The sequence below is a fragment of the Lagenorhynchus albirostris genome, chromosome 2, assembly GCF_949774975.1.
Source record: "Lagenorhynchus albirostris chromosome 2, mLagAlb1.1, whole genome shotgun sequence".
NCBI classification, from domain to species: domain Eukaryota; kingdom Metazoa; phylum Chordata; class Mammalia; order Artiodactyla; family Delphinidae; genus Lagenorhynchus; species Lagenorhynchus albirostris.
The window spans coordinates 59,628,745-59,645,760 of NC_083096.1; the positions used below are offsets into that span (position 1 = coordinate 59,628,745).

Below are 17,016 nucleotides of genomic sequence, written 5' to 3' on the forward strand. Positions count from 1 at the left end.
GAGTGGTCCTCCCTCTGCTATATTTTGGAAGAGTTTGAGAAGGATAGGTGTTAGCTCTTCTCTAAATATTTGATAGAATTCGCCTGTGAAGCCATCTGGTCCTGGGCTTTTCTTTGTTGGAAGATTTTTAATCACAGTTTCAATTTCAGTGCTTGTGATTGGTCTGTTCATATTTTCTATTTCTTCCTGATTCAGTCTTGGCAGGTTGTGCATTTCTAAGAATTTGTCCATTTCTTCCAGATTGTCCATTTTATTGGCATAGAGTTGCTTGTAGTAATCTCTCATGATCTCTTTTATCTCTGCAGTGTCAGTTGTTACCTCTCCTTTTTCATTTCTAATTCTATTGATTTGAGTCTTCTCCCTTTTTTTCTTGATGAGTCTGGCTAGTGGTTTATCTATTTTGTTTATCTTCTCAAAGAACCAGCTTTTAGTTTTATTGATCTTTGCTATTGTTTCCTTCATTTCTTTTTCATTTATTTCTGATCTGATTTTTATGATTTCTTTCCTTCTGCTAGCTTTGGGGTTTTTTTGTTCTTCTTTCTCTAATTGCTTGAGGTGCAAGGTTAGGTTGTTTATTCGAGATGTTTCCTGCTTCTTAAGGTGGGCTTGTATTGCTATAAACTTCCCCCTTAGAACTGCTTTTGCTGCATCCCACAGGTTTTGGGTCGTTGTATCTCCATTGTCATTTGTTTCTAGGTATTTTTTGATTTCCTCTTTGATTTCTTCAGTGATCTCTTCATTATTAAGTAGTGTATTGTTTAGCCTCCATGTGTTTGTATTTTTTACAGATCTTTTCCTGTAATTGATATCTAGTCTCATGGCACTGTGGTCAGAAAAGATACTTGATACAATTTCAATTTTCTTAAATTTACCAAGGCTTGATTTGTGACCTAAGATATGATCTATCCTGGAGAATGTTCCATGAGCACTTGAGAAAAATGTGTATTCTGTTGTTTTTGGATGGAGTGTCCTATAAATATCAATTAAGTCCATCTTGTTTAATGTATCATTTAAAGCTTGTGTTTCCTTATTTATTTTCATTTTTCAAAGTGGGGTGTTTAAGTCCCCTACTATGAATGTGTTACTGTCGATTTCCCCTTTTATGGCTATTAGTATTTGCCTAATGTATTGAGGTGCTCCTATGTTGGGTGCATAAATATTTACAATTGTTATATCTTCTTCTTGGATCGATCCCTTGATCATTATGTAGTGTCCTTCTTTGTCTCTTTTAATAGTCCTTATTTTAAAGTCTATTTTGTCTGATATGAGAATTGCTACTCCAGCTTTCTTTTGGCTTCCATTTGCATGGAATATCTTTTTCCATCCCCTTACTTTCAGTCTGTATGTGTCTCTAGGTCTGAAGTGGGTCTCTTGTAGACAGCATATATAAGGGTCTTGTTTTTGTATCCATTCAGCTAATCTGTGTCTTTTGGTGGGAGCATTTAGTCCATTTACATTTAAGGTAATTATCGATATGTATGTTCCTATTCCCATTTTCTAAATTGTTTTGGGTTCGTTATTATAGGTCTTTTCCTTCTCTTGTGTTTCTTGCCTAGAGAAGATCCTTTAGCATTTGTTGTAAAGCTGGTTTGGTGGTGCTGAACTCTCTCAGCTTTTGCTTTTCTGTAAAGGTTTTAATTTCTCCATCAAATCTGAATGAGATCCTTGCTGGGTAGAGTAGTCTTGGCTGCAGGTTTTTCTCCTTCATCACTTTCAGTATGTCCTGCCACTCCCTTCTGGCTTGTAGGGTTTCTGCTGAGAGATCAGCTGTTAACCTTATGGGGATTCCCTTATGTGTTATTTGTTGTTTTTCCCTTGCTGCTTTTAATATGCTTTCTTTGTATTTAATTTTTGACAGTTTGATTAATATGTGTCTTGGCGTATTTCTCCTTGTATTTATCTTGTACGGGACTCTCTGTGCTTCCTGGACTTGATTAACTATTTCCTTTCCCATATTAGGGAAGTTTTCAACTATAATCTCTTCAAATATTTTCTCAGTCCCTTTCTTTTTCTCTTCTTCTTCTGGAACCCCTATAATTCGAATGTTGGTGCATTTAATGTTGTCCCAGAGGTCTCTGAGACAGTCCTCAGTTCTTTTCATTCTTTTTTCTTTATTCTGCTCTGCAGTAGTTATTTCCACTATTTTATCTTCCAGGTCACTTATCCGTTCTTCTGCCTCAGTTATTCTGCTATTGATCCCATCTAGAGTACTTTTAATTTCATTTATTGTGTTGTTCATCGTTGCTTGTTTCATCTTTAGTTCTTCTAGGTCCTTGTTAACTGATTCTTGCATTTTGTCCAATCTATTGTCCATTCTATCTCCAAGATTTCGGATCATCCTTACTATCATTATTCTGAATTCTCTTTCAGGTAGACTGCCTATTTCCTCTTCATTTGTTAGGTCTGGTGCATTTTTATCTTGCTCCTTTATCTGCTGTGTGTTTTTCTGTCTTCTCATTTTGCTTATCTTACTGTGTTTGGGGTCTCCTTTTTGCAGGCTGCAGGTTTGTAGTTCCTCCTGTTTTTGATGTCTGTCCCCAGTGGCTAAGGTTGGTTCAGTGGGCTGTGTAGGCTTCCTGGTGGAGGGGGCTAGTGCCTGTGTTGTGGTGGATGAGGCTGGATCTTGTCTCTCTAGTGGGCAGGTTCACGTCTGGTGGTGTGTTTGGGGGCGTCTGTGGCCTTATTATTATTTTAGGCAGCCTCTCTGCTAATGGGTGGGGTTGTGTTCCTGTCTTGCTAGTTGTTTGGCATAGGTTGTCCAGCACTGTGGCTTGCTGGTCGTTGAGTGAAGCTGGGTGCTGGTGTTAAGATGGAGGTCTCTGGGAGATTTTCGCCGTTTGATATTATGTGGAGCTGGGAGGTCTCTTGTTGACCAGTGTCCTGAAGTTGGCTGTCCTACCTCAGAGGCAGAGCCCTGCCTCCTGGCTGGAGCACCAAAAGCTTTTCATCCACAGGCTCAGGATAAAAGGGAGAAAAAGTAGAGGGAATTAGTAGAAGTATGAGGAAAGAAAGAAGGAAAGGAGGGTAGGAAGGAAGGAAGAAAGAAAGAAAGAAGCAAAGAAGGCAAGAAGGCAAGAAGGAAAGAAAGGAGGGAGGGAGGGAGGGAGGAAGGAAGGAAGGAGGGAAAGAAGGAAAAAAGACAGAAAGAAAGAAGATACAGTAAAAATAAAATAAAGTATAATAAAGTTATTGAATTAAAAACTTCTTATTTAGAAAAAGAAAAAAAAAAAGGGACGGAAAGAACCTTAGGACAAATGTTGGAAGCAAAGCTATACAGACAAAATCTTACACAGAAGCATACACATACACCCTCACTAAAAGAGGTAAATGGGGAAAAATCCTAAATCTTGCTGTCAGAGACCACCTCCTCAATTTGGGATGATTCGTTGTCTAAAGGAGGGAAGGAAGGACGGAAAGAAAGAAAGAACGAAGGTAAAGTATAATAAGGTTATTAAAATTAATTATTAAGAAAAAAAATTTAAAAAAAACATGGACGGATAGAACCCTAGGACAAATGGTGGAAGCAAGACTATACAGACAAGATCTCACACAGAAGCATACACATACACATTCACAAAAAGAGGAAAGGGGAAAAAATCATAGATCTTGCTCCTAAAGTCCACTTCCTTAATTTGGGATGATTGGTTGTCTATTCGGGTATTCCACAGATGCAGGGTACATCAAGTTGATTGTGGAGCTTTAATCCGCTGCTTCTGAGGCTGCTGGGAGAGGTTTCCCTTTCTCTTCTTTGTTCTCACAGCTCCCAGGGCTAAGCTTTGGATTTGGCCCTGCCACTGCGTGTAGATCGCTGGAGGGCGTCTGTTTTTTGCTCAGACAGGATGGGGTTAAAAGAGCCGCTGATTGGGGGCTCTGGCGCACTCAGGCCGGCGGGGACGGAGGGGCACAGAGTGCGGGGCGGGCCTGCGGTGGCAAAGGCCGGCGTGACTTTGCACCAGCCTGAGGCGCGCTGTGCGCTCTCCCGGGGAAGTTGTCCCTGGATCCCGGGAACCCGGCAGTGGCGGGCTGCACAGGCTCCGCGGAAGAGGGGTGTGGAGAGTGACCTGTGCTCGCACACAGGCCCCTCGGTGGCGGCAGCAGCAGCCTTAACGTCTCCCGCCCGCCTCTGGGGTCCGCGCTTTTAGCCGTGGCTTGCGCCCGTCTCTGAATTCCGCGCTTTCAGCCGCGGCTCGCGCCCGTCTCTGGATTCCGCGCTTTCAGCCGCGGCTCGCGCCCGTCTCTGAATTCCGCGCTTTCAGCCGCGGCTCGCGCCCGTCTCTGGATTCCGCGCTTTCAGCCGCGGCTCGCGCCCGTCTCTGGATTCCGCGCTTTCAGCCGCGGCTCGCGCCCGTCTCTGGGGTTCGCGCTTTTAGCCGCGGCTCGCGCCCGTCTCTGGAGTTCCTTTAGGCAGCGTTCTTAAACCCCTCTCCTCACGCCCCAGGAAACAAAGAGGGAAGGAAAAGTCTCCTGCCTCTTCTGCAGGTGCAGGCTTTTCCCCCGGACTCCCTCCCGGCTAGCTGTGGTGCACTAACCCCTTCAGGCTATGTTCAAGCCACCAACCCCAGTCCTCTCCCTGCGCTCCGGCCTCAGCTCGCAGCCCCGCCCGCCCTGGCGGGTGAGCAGACAAGCCTCTCGGGCTGGTGAGTGCCGGTCGGCACCGATCCTCTGTGCGGGAATATCCCCGCTTTGCCCTCCGCACCCCTGTGGCTGTGCTCTCCTCCGCAGCTTCGAAGCTCCCCCCTCCGCCTCCCGCAGTCTCTGCCCGTGAAGGGGCTTCCTAGAGTGTGGAAACTTTTCCTCCTTCACCGCTCCCTCCCACTGGTGCAGGTGCCGTCCCTATTCTTTTGTCTCTGTTTTTTCTTTTGCCCTACCCAGGTACGTGGGGAGTTTCTTGCCTTTTGGGAGGTCTGAGGTCTTCTGCCAGCCTTCAGTAGGTGTTCTGTAGGAGTTGTTCCACGTGTAGATGTATTTCTGGTGTATCTGTGGGGAGGAAGGTGATCTCCGCGTCTTACTCTTCCGCCATCTTCCAATTCTTTTCCCTTGTTGCTTATTTTATGTATGCCAGTTTGTATGTCTTAATCCCATACCCCTGACTTGCCCCTACTCCTTTCCCTCTCCGTACTGGTAACCATTAGTTTGTTCTCTACATCTGTGAGTCTGTTTCTCTTTTGTTATATACATGTGTTTGTTTTATTTTTAAGATTCTGCATATGAATGATAACATATAGAGTATTTGTCTTTCTGTGACTTACTTCACTAAGCCTCTAGGTCCATGCACATTGTTGCCAATGGCAGAATTTCATTCTTTTTTATGACTGGGTAGTATTCCATTGTATGTATATATACCACATCTTATCCATTCATCTGTTGTTGGATACTTAGATTGCTTCCATATCTCGGCTCTTGTAAATAATGCTGCTATTGGAATGCATGTATGGTTTTGAATTAGTGTTTCCATTTTCTTCAGATATATACCCAGCAGTGGAATTGCTGGATCATATGGTAGTTCTATTCTTAGTTTTTTGAGGGACTTCCGTACTGTTTTCCATAGTGGCTGCACTAATTTACATTCCCACTGAGAGTGTACTTGGGTTCCCTTTTCTCCACATTCTCACCAGTGTTTGTTGTTTGTAGACTTTTTGATAATAGCTATTTTAGCAGATGTGAGGTGATATCTCATTGTGGTTTTGATTTGCATTTCTCTGATGATTAGCAGTGTTGAGCATCTTTTCATGTGCCTGTTGGCCATCTGTAGGTCTTCTTTGGAAAAATGTCTATTCAGTTCTTTAATCGAGTTGTTTGTTTTTTTGATATTGAATTGTATGAGCTTTTTATTTATGTTTTGATATCAACCCCTTATCAGTCATAGCATTTGCAAATATTTTCTCCCATTTAGTTGGTTGTCTTTTCATTTTGTCAATGGTTTCCTTTGCTGTATAAAACTTTTAAGTTTAATAGGTCCAATATATTTATTTTTGCTTTTATTTCTTTTGCCATAGGAGACAGATCCAAAAAAAATATTGCTACGATTTATGTTAAAGTGTTCTGCCTATGTTTTCTTCTAGAAATTGTTGATTTCAGGTCTTACACTTAGGCCTTTAATCCATTTTGAGTATATTTTTGTATATGGTATGAGGAAATGTTCTCATTTCACTCTTTTACATGTGGCTCTACAGTTTTCCCAGCACCACTTGTTAAAGGGACTGTCTTTTCTCCATTGTATATTCTTGCCTCCTTTGTTGTGGAGTGACCATAAGTGTGTGGGTTTATTCTGGGCTCTCTATTCTGTTCCCTTGATCTATGTGTCTGTTTTTGTGTCAGTACCATGTTATTTTGACTACTGTAGCTTTGTTGTATAGTCTGAAGTTAGGGAGCACGATACCTCCAGCTTTGTTCTTTTTTTCCTGAAGATTGCTTTGGCAATTCAGGGTCCTTTGTGGTTCCATATAAATTTTAGGATTATTTGTTTGAATTCTGTGCAAAACTTTATGGCTATTTTGAAAGGGATTGCATTAAATCTATAGATTGCTTTGGGTAATATAGCCATTTTAATATTAATTTCTGCAGTCTTTCCATTTCTTTGTATTGTCTTTAATTTCCTTCAGGAGTGTTTTATGGTTTTCATAGCATAGGTCTTTCACTTCCAAGACAAGGATGCCCACTCTCCCAACTTTTATTTAACATAGTATTAGAAGTCCTAGTCACAGTAATCAGACAAGAAAAGGAAATACAAGGCATCCAGATTGGAAGGGAAGAAATAAAACTGTCATGATTTGCAGATGATATGGTACTATATAGAGAAAATTCTAAAGTCTCCACGAAAAAAAACTATTAGAATTAATAAGTGAATTCAGTAAAGTTGCAGGATATAAGATTAATATATAGAAATGTGTTGCTTTTCTATACGCTAATAATGAACTATCAGAAAGAGAAAGCAAGAAAACAATCACCATTTAAAGTTGCATCAAATTGGCTTCCCTGGTGGCACAGTGGTTGAGAATCTGCCTGCTAATGCAGGGGACACGGGTTCGAGCCCTGGTCTGGAGGGACCACATGCCGCGGGGCAATTAGGCCCATGAGCCACAACTAGTGAGCCTGTGCGTCTGGAGCCTGTGCTCCGCAAAAAGAGAGGCCGCGATAGTGAGAGGCCCGCGCACCACGATGAAGAGTGGCCCCCACTTGCCACAACTAGAGAAAGCCCTCGCACAGAAACGAAGACCCAACACAGCAAAAATAAATTAATTAATTAATAAACTCCTACCCCCAACATAAAAAAAAATAATAAAAAATAAAGTTGCATCAAAAAGAATAAAATACCTAGGGATAAACTTAACCAAGGACGTTAAAGACCTATACTCTGAAAAAGTCTTTATTTTTCATTCATTTTGGAAAATATTTTCCAAATGTTTTCTCAACCGGGTATAGGATTCTAGATAGGTTGTTGTTTTTATCCTTATCTTTGTTCTACTGTTATGTTTCTTTTTTTGGATGTTTCTGAGGTTTTTGTTTTTACTGTTTATCACTGGGTTGTTTTATTTGTTGTTGTTGTTTTATAACCAATTTGATTATGATGTGCCCTACTTTATTTTTCTTTCCATTTATTCTCCTTTGATTTTGTTGGATATGTGAGTTTGTGGGTTTCATCAAATTTGAACTCTTTTTAGCAATTAATTCTTGAAATATATTTCTGTTCATCACCCTTTCTTCTTTTGGGGCTCCAATTACACAGCTTGTCATTGTCCCACAAGTCTTTTCTTTTTAGTTTTTAAATTTTTCTTTATTTCTCTTTCTCTCCATGCTTGCTTTTTAATAGTTTCTATTGCATGCCTTCAAATTCATTGATCTTCTACAAAATCTTATCCTGTTTATCCCATAAAGTGTATTTTTAAGTTCAGAGGTAATTTTCATCTCTAGAAGTTCTATTGGGATCTTTTTAATATCTTCTGTTTTCTGTGCATTATGTCCATGTTTCCTTCTATATTTTGAGCATATAGAATCTATTTATAGTGGCTGTTTTAAAATTCTTCTGTAATTACGTCCATCGTTTCTATTTATTTCCTTCTGGTGATGGTTCATATTTTCTTACTTCTTTGCATGCTTGGTAGCTTTTACTATATGCTGATGTTGTGAAACTTACAGTGTTACGTGGTATTTTTGTATTCCTTTGAAGAATGTTTGACTTTGTTCTGGCACTCAGTCAAGTTACTTGGGATCAATTGGACCCTTCTGAGACTTGCTTTTAAGCTTTTATAGGATAGGTATAGAGCATTCCATATCTAAGCAAGTTTAGGCCAATTACTATGATGCAGTACCATTCTGAGGACTCTACCTGATGCCCTGTGTATCATATGAGGGCTTTCCACTCTGGCTGTTAGAAGCACAAACTCTTCTCAGCCTTGTGCTATCTTTGTGAATTGTTTCATTTTCTGCTTTCTGGTAGTTCTTTTTTCAGCCTTGGGTAGTATGCTTTATACATACACAGACTCTTAGTCAAAGACTCAAGTGAACTTCTCTGCAAATCCCTGTAGCTTACTCTCCTGTAGCTCTCCCACCTCCTGTAGTATTCTGTCCTGCAAATTCTAGCCTCATTGGTCTCCCTAAACTCCAGTCTTTGTCTCTTCTACTCAGTGAAAATGTTGGGCCCTTTTGTGTTTGCTCTACCTATCCCACTGTCTGGAAGCCTTCAGGCAGTAAGATGGGGCTGTTATATAGCTTTTGTTTTCCTCCTCTAGGGGATCATAGTACTGTGCTGTTTGTCATCCAGTGTCTGAAAACTGTTGTTTTATATATATATATTTTTAGTTTCTACATGTTTAATGTGAGAGAATAAATCTGGTGCCTGTTTTTCCTTATTGCTGGAACTCATTATGATTTTTATAAGTTTCTTTGTGGTAAACACTTTAGAATTTATATCCTTAGAAGTGTTCGTTTGACAGTACTGTGTTCAAGGGGAGAGAGCCTTTTAAAAGGAAGATGTACTAGAAGCTAATTTCAAATAGTGAACATGTCAAGTGGTAAAGTATTAAACTAAAAGCGGTAGTGGTAGGAATGGAGAAAAGGGGACATATCTAAAATACATTTTTGCAGGAAAAATGGACAAAATGTGGGAACTGCTTGCCATAGAGGGTACAGGTAGAGAAGATGTCAAACATAACTCTAACATTTTGAGTTCAGTAGAATAGTGGTACAATTAAAAGAGGAGGAGTAAAAGATTATTAAATTCTACTTGTTTGTTAATATTATTTTATATTACATATTATAGGAAATGGTGACAGAAATGTATTCTGGCCCTTGTGTAGCAATGGAGATTCAACAGACTAATCCTACCGTGACATTTCGAGAATTCTGTGGACCTGCTGATCCTGTAAGTTATTGTTTAAAACATAAAGTTTGTTTTATCCATTAACTAAATATCTTAACAGGTTTTTGATGGTTTTAGTTCTTTAAAAGAAATAATACAAAATGAATGTAATAGATACAAATTTTTATTCAAAATCGCATTTTACGTCCTTTATTTCTTATACAGGATTGCCACAAAAGTGAATTTTTATTAGCCTCGTGACAATATAGAATGGGCAGAAACACTGTGGCATTTTCTTTTATTGTTTCTTGTTGCTAAGTTGTGTAGGTAAGTAAATTTGTTAAGCTCTGTGATAGAAATTGTCTAAAGTATTAATTATCCTTTGACATAGGGAGGCCATAAATAAAGCTCTCAATGTGAAGAATATTGATACGGTGGCTTCATTCCAGATATGTAAATAAATATGAGCAGTGGGACTTATGTGAAAAGTGATATTCTCTAGTATGCCTTTCAGTTTGCTTCAGGTTTTCTTCACATGGACATTTGGTGGTAAGGGGAATGGAGACGGGGCTGGGACTGAAAAGCAGAAGTAACATTTGAATACATATGCAAAAGCTCCATGCAAATGTTATAAGCTGGGTAGGATTATAGGAAGTATTACCAATTTTAAACACTAACTATAATTTAAATTTACCCTTTATTTCACTATCACTTGTAAAGTTTATTGATGAAGAACAGCCAGTTCAATTTAATTTAATTCAGACAATTTATTGAGTTCCCTTAAATGTAAGATAAAAAATTAGCAGCACCTACTAAGAAGCCAGCTTGTATGAGAGTGCTGCTAGATTAAGCCCTGTAGGAAAAAAAAATACACCTGTTCTCAACAATCAAAAAGTGCATACAGGACTTCCCTGGTGGTGCAGTGTTTAAGAATCTGCCTGCCAATGCAGGGGACACAGGTTTGAGCCCTGGCCCAGGAAGATCCCACATGCTGTGAAGCAGCTAAGCCCGTGTGCACCAACTACTGAGCCTGCGCTCTAGAGCCCATGTGCCACAACTACTGAGCCCATGTGCCAAAACTACTGAAGCCTGCGTGCCTACAGCCTGTGCTCTGCAACAAGAGAAGCCACCACAATGAGAAGCCCGCACACCACAACGAAGAGTAGCCCCTGCTCGCCACTAGAGAAAGGCTGCGCACAGCAACGAAGACCCAGTGCAGCCAAAAGTAAATAAATAAAATAAATTTACCAAAAAAAAGCACATACATAAAGATCTTTCCAAACACTTACAGAGCAACATACTAGTAAGGTCTAAAATATTGTTAGTTCAGGTAAAATACAAATGGTGAAGGGTTGTTTATTAAGGGAGCAATTAGTATGACCTGAGGGTAATTAAAGAATCTTTGTAAGAGGAAGAGAGATGTAAACAGGGATTTTAAAGATGAATCAAGGCATGAAGAGAATAGGGAAAGCTGTAAAACTCTATGTACAAAGATAACAATGAAAGAATTTGAAGATTTACTATGGTATACAGCAGGAATATTTGCTTGGCTTCAATGGGAAATGCATACCTAGAAACACAAGGAAATATGTTTTCTGAAAGGAAACAAGGTAGGGAATACTGGTAGAGATGAGTATGGGATGCATAGCTTTAAAAGCCAGGCTCAAAATTATGGATTCTGTATAATTAAAATACTGTATAGTAGAAAATAGAAATTCCTTGTATGTAGTTTAATTTTGGATATACTAAATTATTCCTTTGATGAAACTAGAGCAAACTAAATTGGAAGAGATTAAAGGCAGGGGCTATAGAAAAGGAAAGGAGCAGACCTGATGACGTTACTAGAGAAAGAGTTGGCAGGACCTACTTTATCTCTTTTCAGGGAGAAAGAAGAATAGAAGTAAGTAATATGTGTGATTGTGAAAGAGTGATTATTAAAATGTGATTCTGCTTTAGAGGACATTAGGAGAAAGTGGTGGTGATATTAATTATTTATTAAATATTAATTGTAAGATATTAAGAAGGAATACTTTTTGGCTAGATGAATAAGCAGAACTCAGTGTTTGCCGTTTTTAATTTTTGATTTGTGTTTTATGACCAAGAGGAGGTTTTGTTCATTTGTTTTTTAAGATAATTAAAATTATGGGTGACCAGCTGACCAGAGGTAAATTAGAGAGAAACTAAGACAAAAAAAAAGAATGAGATGAGTTTGTTCATTCTTTCATTCATTCAGTAAATATTCATTGAACCTGTGCTGGTATTTGTGACTATAAAGAAAGAAGCTTTAAAGAGCTTACATTCTATGAGCGGACACAAATACATAAGTGGTTAGTTTCCGTGTTTTGTGGCAACTGCATTGTTGGATGTTTGTATTGGGTACTATGGGAGCCCAGAATCATAGCATTTAGCTTAGTCTGGGGATGGATGATGAGGTCAGGGGAGTCTTCTTGAAGAACGTGACATCTGAGCTAAATTATGAGGAATGAGTAGATGTTAGCTAAGTGAAGAAGGTGGGGAATGATAGGAGTAAAGTTATGAATGCATAAAACAGCATCACTTTTGGGCTGCAGCAAACTGTTATTACTGTAGCTAAAGTACAGGGCAATGAATGATAGAAATAAGGTCATTGGGGGAAGAGTTGGAAAGTGAGCAGGTGAGTAATCATAGAAGGAAGAGTCCTGACAATAAAAAAATTTGCTGATTCCCTTTCTTTCTAGATATTTATTCAGTGAACATTTATGGAATGAATAGTATAATATGTACAAGACTCACTGCTTGGTCCCATGGCTGGGCTATAACAAAGATGACTAGAACAAGGTATCTTTCCTTAAGGAACTCATAATCTCTTTCAGGGTCCTAAGTCTTGCGTCATTAAGCATAGTTGGAATTACTCCACTATATTTTTTTCATTTTAGTTATTTATGAGCCCCTTATTGCATTATATCACTACAAAGTTGTATCACAGGGATTTTAAAATTTGGTACTAGTTTAACATATAAAACGTTAACAGTGGCTGTCTGGGTGGTAGGATTATAATAATGTTCAATTCTACTTTCCTGTATTTTACAAATTTTCTTCAAAGTATATTATGTTTATAATTAGAAAAATACATTTTATTTTATCATAAAACCTGAAAGTAAATGAACTTCTAAATGAGCAGTTGGGGCTGATTCAGGACTGATTTCTCCTCTTTAGTCTCAGGGTCCTGAATTATGTACTGTTCCTAAGTATAGGTACAGGATTTCAAGGGGGACCATATGCTTTTTTAAAATTTAGTTTAATTTGGGGGTGTTTTTATTTTTTTCTTAATTTTATTGAAGTATAGTTGATTTACAATGTTGTCTTAGTTTTAGGTGTACAGCAGAGTGATTCAGTTATACACATATATAAATATCTTTTCTTTTTCAGATTCTTTTCCCTTATAGGTTATTACAAAATATTGAGTTTAGTTCCCTGTGCACAACCATATGCTTCTGATGGGTATTGATGGGTATTTTCAAGTCAGAAGAAACACCATTAGTAGTTACAGTCAAGCTTTAGGGACAATAAAATGGCTCTTACAATTTGGTCTCAGACTTTAGTTCATTTTATCCTTCTTCCTCTCTCTTTCTCCCTTTTCTCCCACCTTTCCAGTAAGTAGATATTGAATGTTTACTACATGCCAGCCACTATGCTAGGTGCTACCAGGTTTATATTAATAAACAAATACAGTCCTTATCTTTGAGGAACTTAATGGTTTAGCTCTAGGAGGCAGAATTGATAATTAAACAGCAATCTCATTTTTAACTGCCAGGTGTGCCAATCTGTTCATGTGTTATATAAAAATAATTTAGAAATTTATTTCTTCACTGCTTAGTAATTCCCACATATAAAGTGAGAGCCTCGGTTACAATACACGTCAATATAATTAGCACTTGGAAGAAAGCCAGGTACATAATGGCCATACAATTAATATTTGATGAATTAATGAATACACTGGCTGTATTTTTACACCTACTTAACAACTGGTACTAATTTATTGTTTGAATGTATTTAATCTACAAAGTGGGTCCTTTTTTTCTTTATACTTTTCTAAGATGTAGAACTACTTTTTAAGTTGATTCAAAAGAAGATTCGGCCTAACAGTGATCATTAGATCACTTTGTAACCATACAGTTGACCCTTGAACAATGAGTGGAGGGGCACCAAGCCTCTGAGCAGTCAGAAATCCATGTGTAACTTATAGTCATCTTCCCATATCTGTGGTTCCTCCATATCCATGTTCTGAATCCACAGATTCAACCAACCGCAAGTTGTGTAGTAGTGTAGTATTTACTGTTGAAAAATATCTGCATATTAGTGGACCGAGCAGTTCAAACCCTTGTTGTCCAAGGGTCAACTGTATATGTTGTATATTGACATCACTTTCATCATTGATATCTGCTATTGGCAGAGATTCTGCCTCTATGTGGTCTCATAGCTGGAAGGAAACAGTCATATGTATGAATGGAATTTCTTCCAGTCTGTCCAGAAGTGGTCTCCAAAGAGGGGGAGGTGCACAATACAATACATTGTGTGTGTGTGGGGGTGGGGATTATTAGACTTTCCATTTATATTTATTTACCATATGAAAAATAAGAAAAACTAAAGTTTGATATAGTTAATGTGTGGACTAATAAGAGTACATGTAAATAATCTATTAAAATAGATACATATTTTGATGTATGTACATATTCTACTCATAAGGGTGCTTGAAAAATGTTGGACGCTACTATATAGAATGGTAAAATTGTCACAACAGATTCCTTTACAATTACAGAAGTATTCACTCACCACACAATCACCTGCAGAAAATACATTCACTTAGGCAGAAAATCGGTTCCAGATTTGCCTCTGGAAGAGATTTTAATTGCACCTGCTGAAGAATTTCACTGTTGAGTAGCTTGGCAGTTTTCCTGCTGAGCCATTAGGAACCTGAAAGAGTCACCAAAGAAGTGGTAAATTGTTTGGAAAAATCATGCAGAATATATTTTTTCTTGGCCTGGTGAGTATGACAAGCCAAAATAACCTAACATAGGTATGCCGTATTTTATGAAAAATGTGAACACATGAAAAATGTGTTCGTAAAATATTTTACGCAAAGGATCTTATTTAAGGGAATCTGAATTATTTTGTCAAGTGAATATCTACCCTCATCTGCTTTCGTGCTTTGAATCCTTTACCCCATTGCCAAATTGAATTGAGTCATTTTCATACACAAAAAGTAAAAGCGGCTCTTCAAATTTAATGAAGTTTTTCATTCATTTGATTTTCTAGAGGGATACTTTACCTGCTATCTAGCGGCCTTCACTGATTTCAGGATCAAAGTAGAAGTATGATATTTTGAAGAGCCGTTCTTTCTTCATGAATGTGCAGAAAGTTGTTGAAACTTGGAAGAGAAATGCTTGGAAGTTGTTGCTTCTGTCTTCTATTGACTTTCTGGTCACATTCCTTTATTCACTGAAGACTTGGAAACCATGATCATAGTCCTGCTCTTCATCCCATTTCTTACCATAACATCCATGTGGAAGATTCACCCAACACCTGGCCTCAGAGCTCAGCTCCCGTCAATTATCTTCTCAGTTTTCTTCCACAGCCATATTCAATGCTTTTTTAAAATACTGAAATATAGTTGACTTACCCATTATGTTAGTTTCAGAGTACTACGTAGTGATTTGACATTTGCATACATTGTGAAATTATCACCATAATAAATCTAGTAACCATCTGTCCCCATGCAAAATAATTATATTTTTGACCATATTCCTTATGTTTATATATATATATTCCTTATACTCATCATGATTTATTTATTATATAAATGGAGGTTTGTACCTCTTAATCCTCTTCACCTATTTCACTCAACACCCACCCTTTCTGGCAACCACCAGTTTGCTCTGTGTATCTATTAATCTGTTTCTGTTTTGTTTTGTTTGTTCCATTTGTTTGTTAAGAGTCCACATATGAGTGAGATCATGTGGTATTTCTCTTTCTCTGTCTGACTTATTTCACTAGTGTAGTACACACTAGATTTATCCATGTTGTTAGAAATGGCAAGATTTCTTCTTTTTATGATTGAGTAATATTCCATTATGCAGTTGTTGAGCATCTTTTCATGTATCTGTTGTCCATCTGTATGCCTTCTACAGAAAAGCATGTATTCAGATTCTCTGCCATTTTTTTTTTTACTTTTTATGGGAGTATAATTGATTCACAATGTGTTAGTTTTAGTTGTACAGCAAAGTGAATCTATTATACAAATACCTATATCCACTCTTTTTTTCGATTCTTTTCCCATATGGCCCATTACAGAGTACTGAATTAGAGTTCCCTGTACTATACAGTAGGTCCTTATTATAGCAAGTCCCCTACATACAAACCTTCAAGTTGCGAACTTTCAGAGATTAGAACTGCGTTCGCATGTCCAATCATGTAAGTTAGTTCGCGTATCTGGCGTACGTTGTCACATGCGTGCATCCTCTACAAGTGGTTGTGCTTTTGCGTACTTTACTGTACAATACTGTACAGAGTACAGTAGTACAGTATCTTTATTTCAAGCCCAGGATGTCTGGAAGCAAGTGTAAAAGCAGCGGTGATGTAGCTGGTACTGCTAAGAAGTGCCAAGCGATAGTGATGGAATTAGAGGCCCAGAGAAAGGACGGAGAGAGATAGAAGTAAGAAGTAACTGAAGAACTGAAGAGATTCACGGTGCAGGACATGGCAAGGGGATTTTCTTTATTTGAGGAGGCACAGGACCCGAATGTAGAATGGTACACAAAGGTTACAGCAGCCATTCAGAATGCAATCCAGTGCTGCCATGTCATCTATGATGAGAAAAAATTAGCTACTACCCAGGCATGAAAAAAACTGGATTTTTTTTTCAAGAGGGTAGATAGAATTGAATCCAGCAAGGAACCAGAACCTGAGCCATCAACGTCAGGCATGAGTGAAATTGCAGCTTGCCCGCCATCTCTTATTGCTGACAATCCTTCAGCTCTACCATCTCCCACCCCTTCTCCCTCCTCCAGTCAGTAATGCCAACCCCTGTATGCCAGCTGTTGTACTGTACTACTGTGCTTTGCAAGGTACTGTACTGTAAGATTTAAAATGTTTTGTTTATTTTGTGTGTGTGTTTGTTGTATTATTGTGTGAAAAGTATTATAAACCTATTACAGTACGGTACTGTACAGCCAATTGTGTTAGTTGGGTACCTAGGCTAACTTTGTTGGACTCACGAACAAATTGGACTTACGAATGCACTCTTGGAACTGAACTCGCTTGTATGTAGGGGACTTACTGTAGTTATCTATTTTATATATAGTAGTGTGTATCTGTCAATCCTGATCTTCCAATTTATCCCTCCCCCCATTACCCCCTGGTAACGATAAGTTTATTTTCTACATCTGTAACTCTGTTTTGGTTTTGTAGATAAGTTCATTTGTAGCCTTTTTTTAGATTCCACATAAAAGAGATATCATATGGTATTTGTCTTTCTCTTTCTGACTTACTTCACTATGAGAATCTCTCTCCGTATGAGTGTCCATCCGTGTTGCTGCAAATGGCATTATTTTGTTCTATTTTTATGGCTGAGTAATATTCCATTCCTCCGTTGATGAACATTTAGGTTGCTTCCATGACCTGGCTATTGTGAATAGTGCTGCAGTGAACATTGGGGTGCATGTATCTTTTCGAATATGGTT

General features: G+C 38.5%; 1 protein-coding gene across 6 annotated transcripts in view; it reads left to right on the forward strand.

Moving 5' to 3' along the window:
- The window catches only part of NME7 (NME/NM23 family member 7), a 320,071-nt gene that overhangs the window by 166,217 nt on the left and 136,838 nt on the right, over positions 1–17,016 (forward strand). For all 6 annotated transcript variants that reach the window (XM_060133600.1, XM_060133643.1, XM_060133661.1 and 3 more), the window contains one exon: positions 9,260–9,361. In XM_060133600.1, coding sequence (XP_059989583.1) covers positions 9,260–9,361 — 102 coding nt within the window. The remainder of the gene's footprint in view (positions 1–9,259; positions 9,362–17,016) is intronic.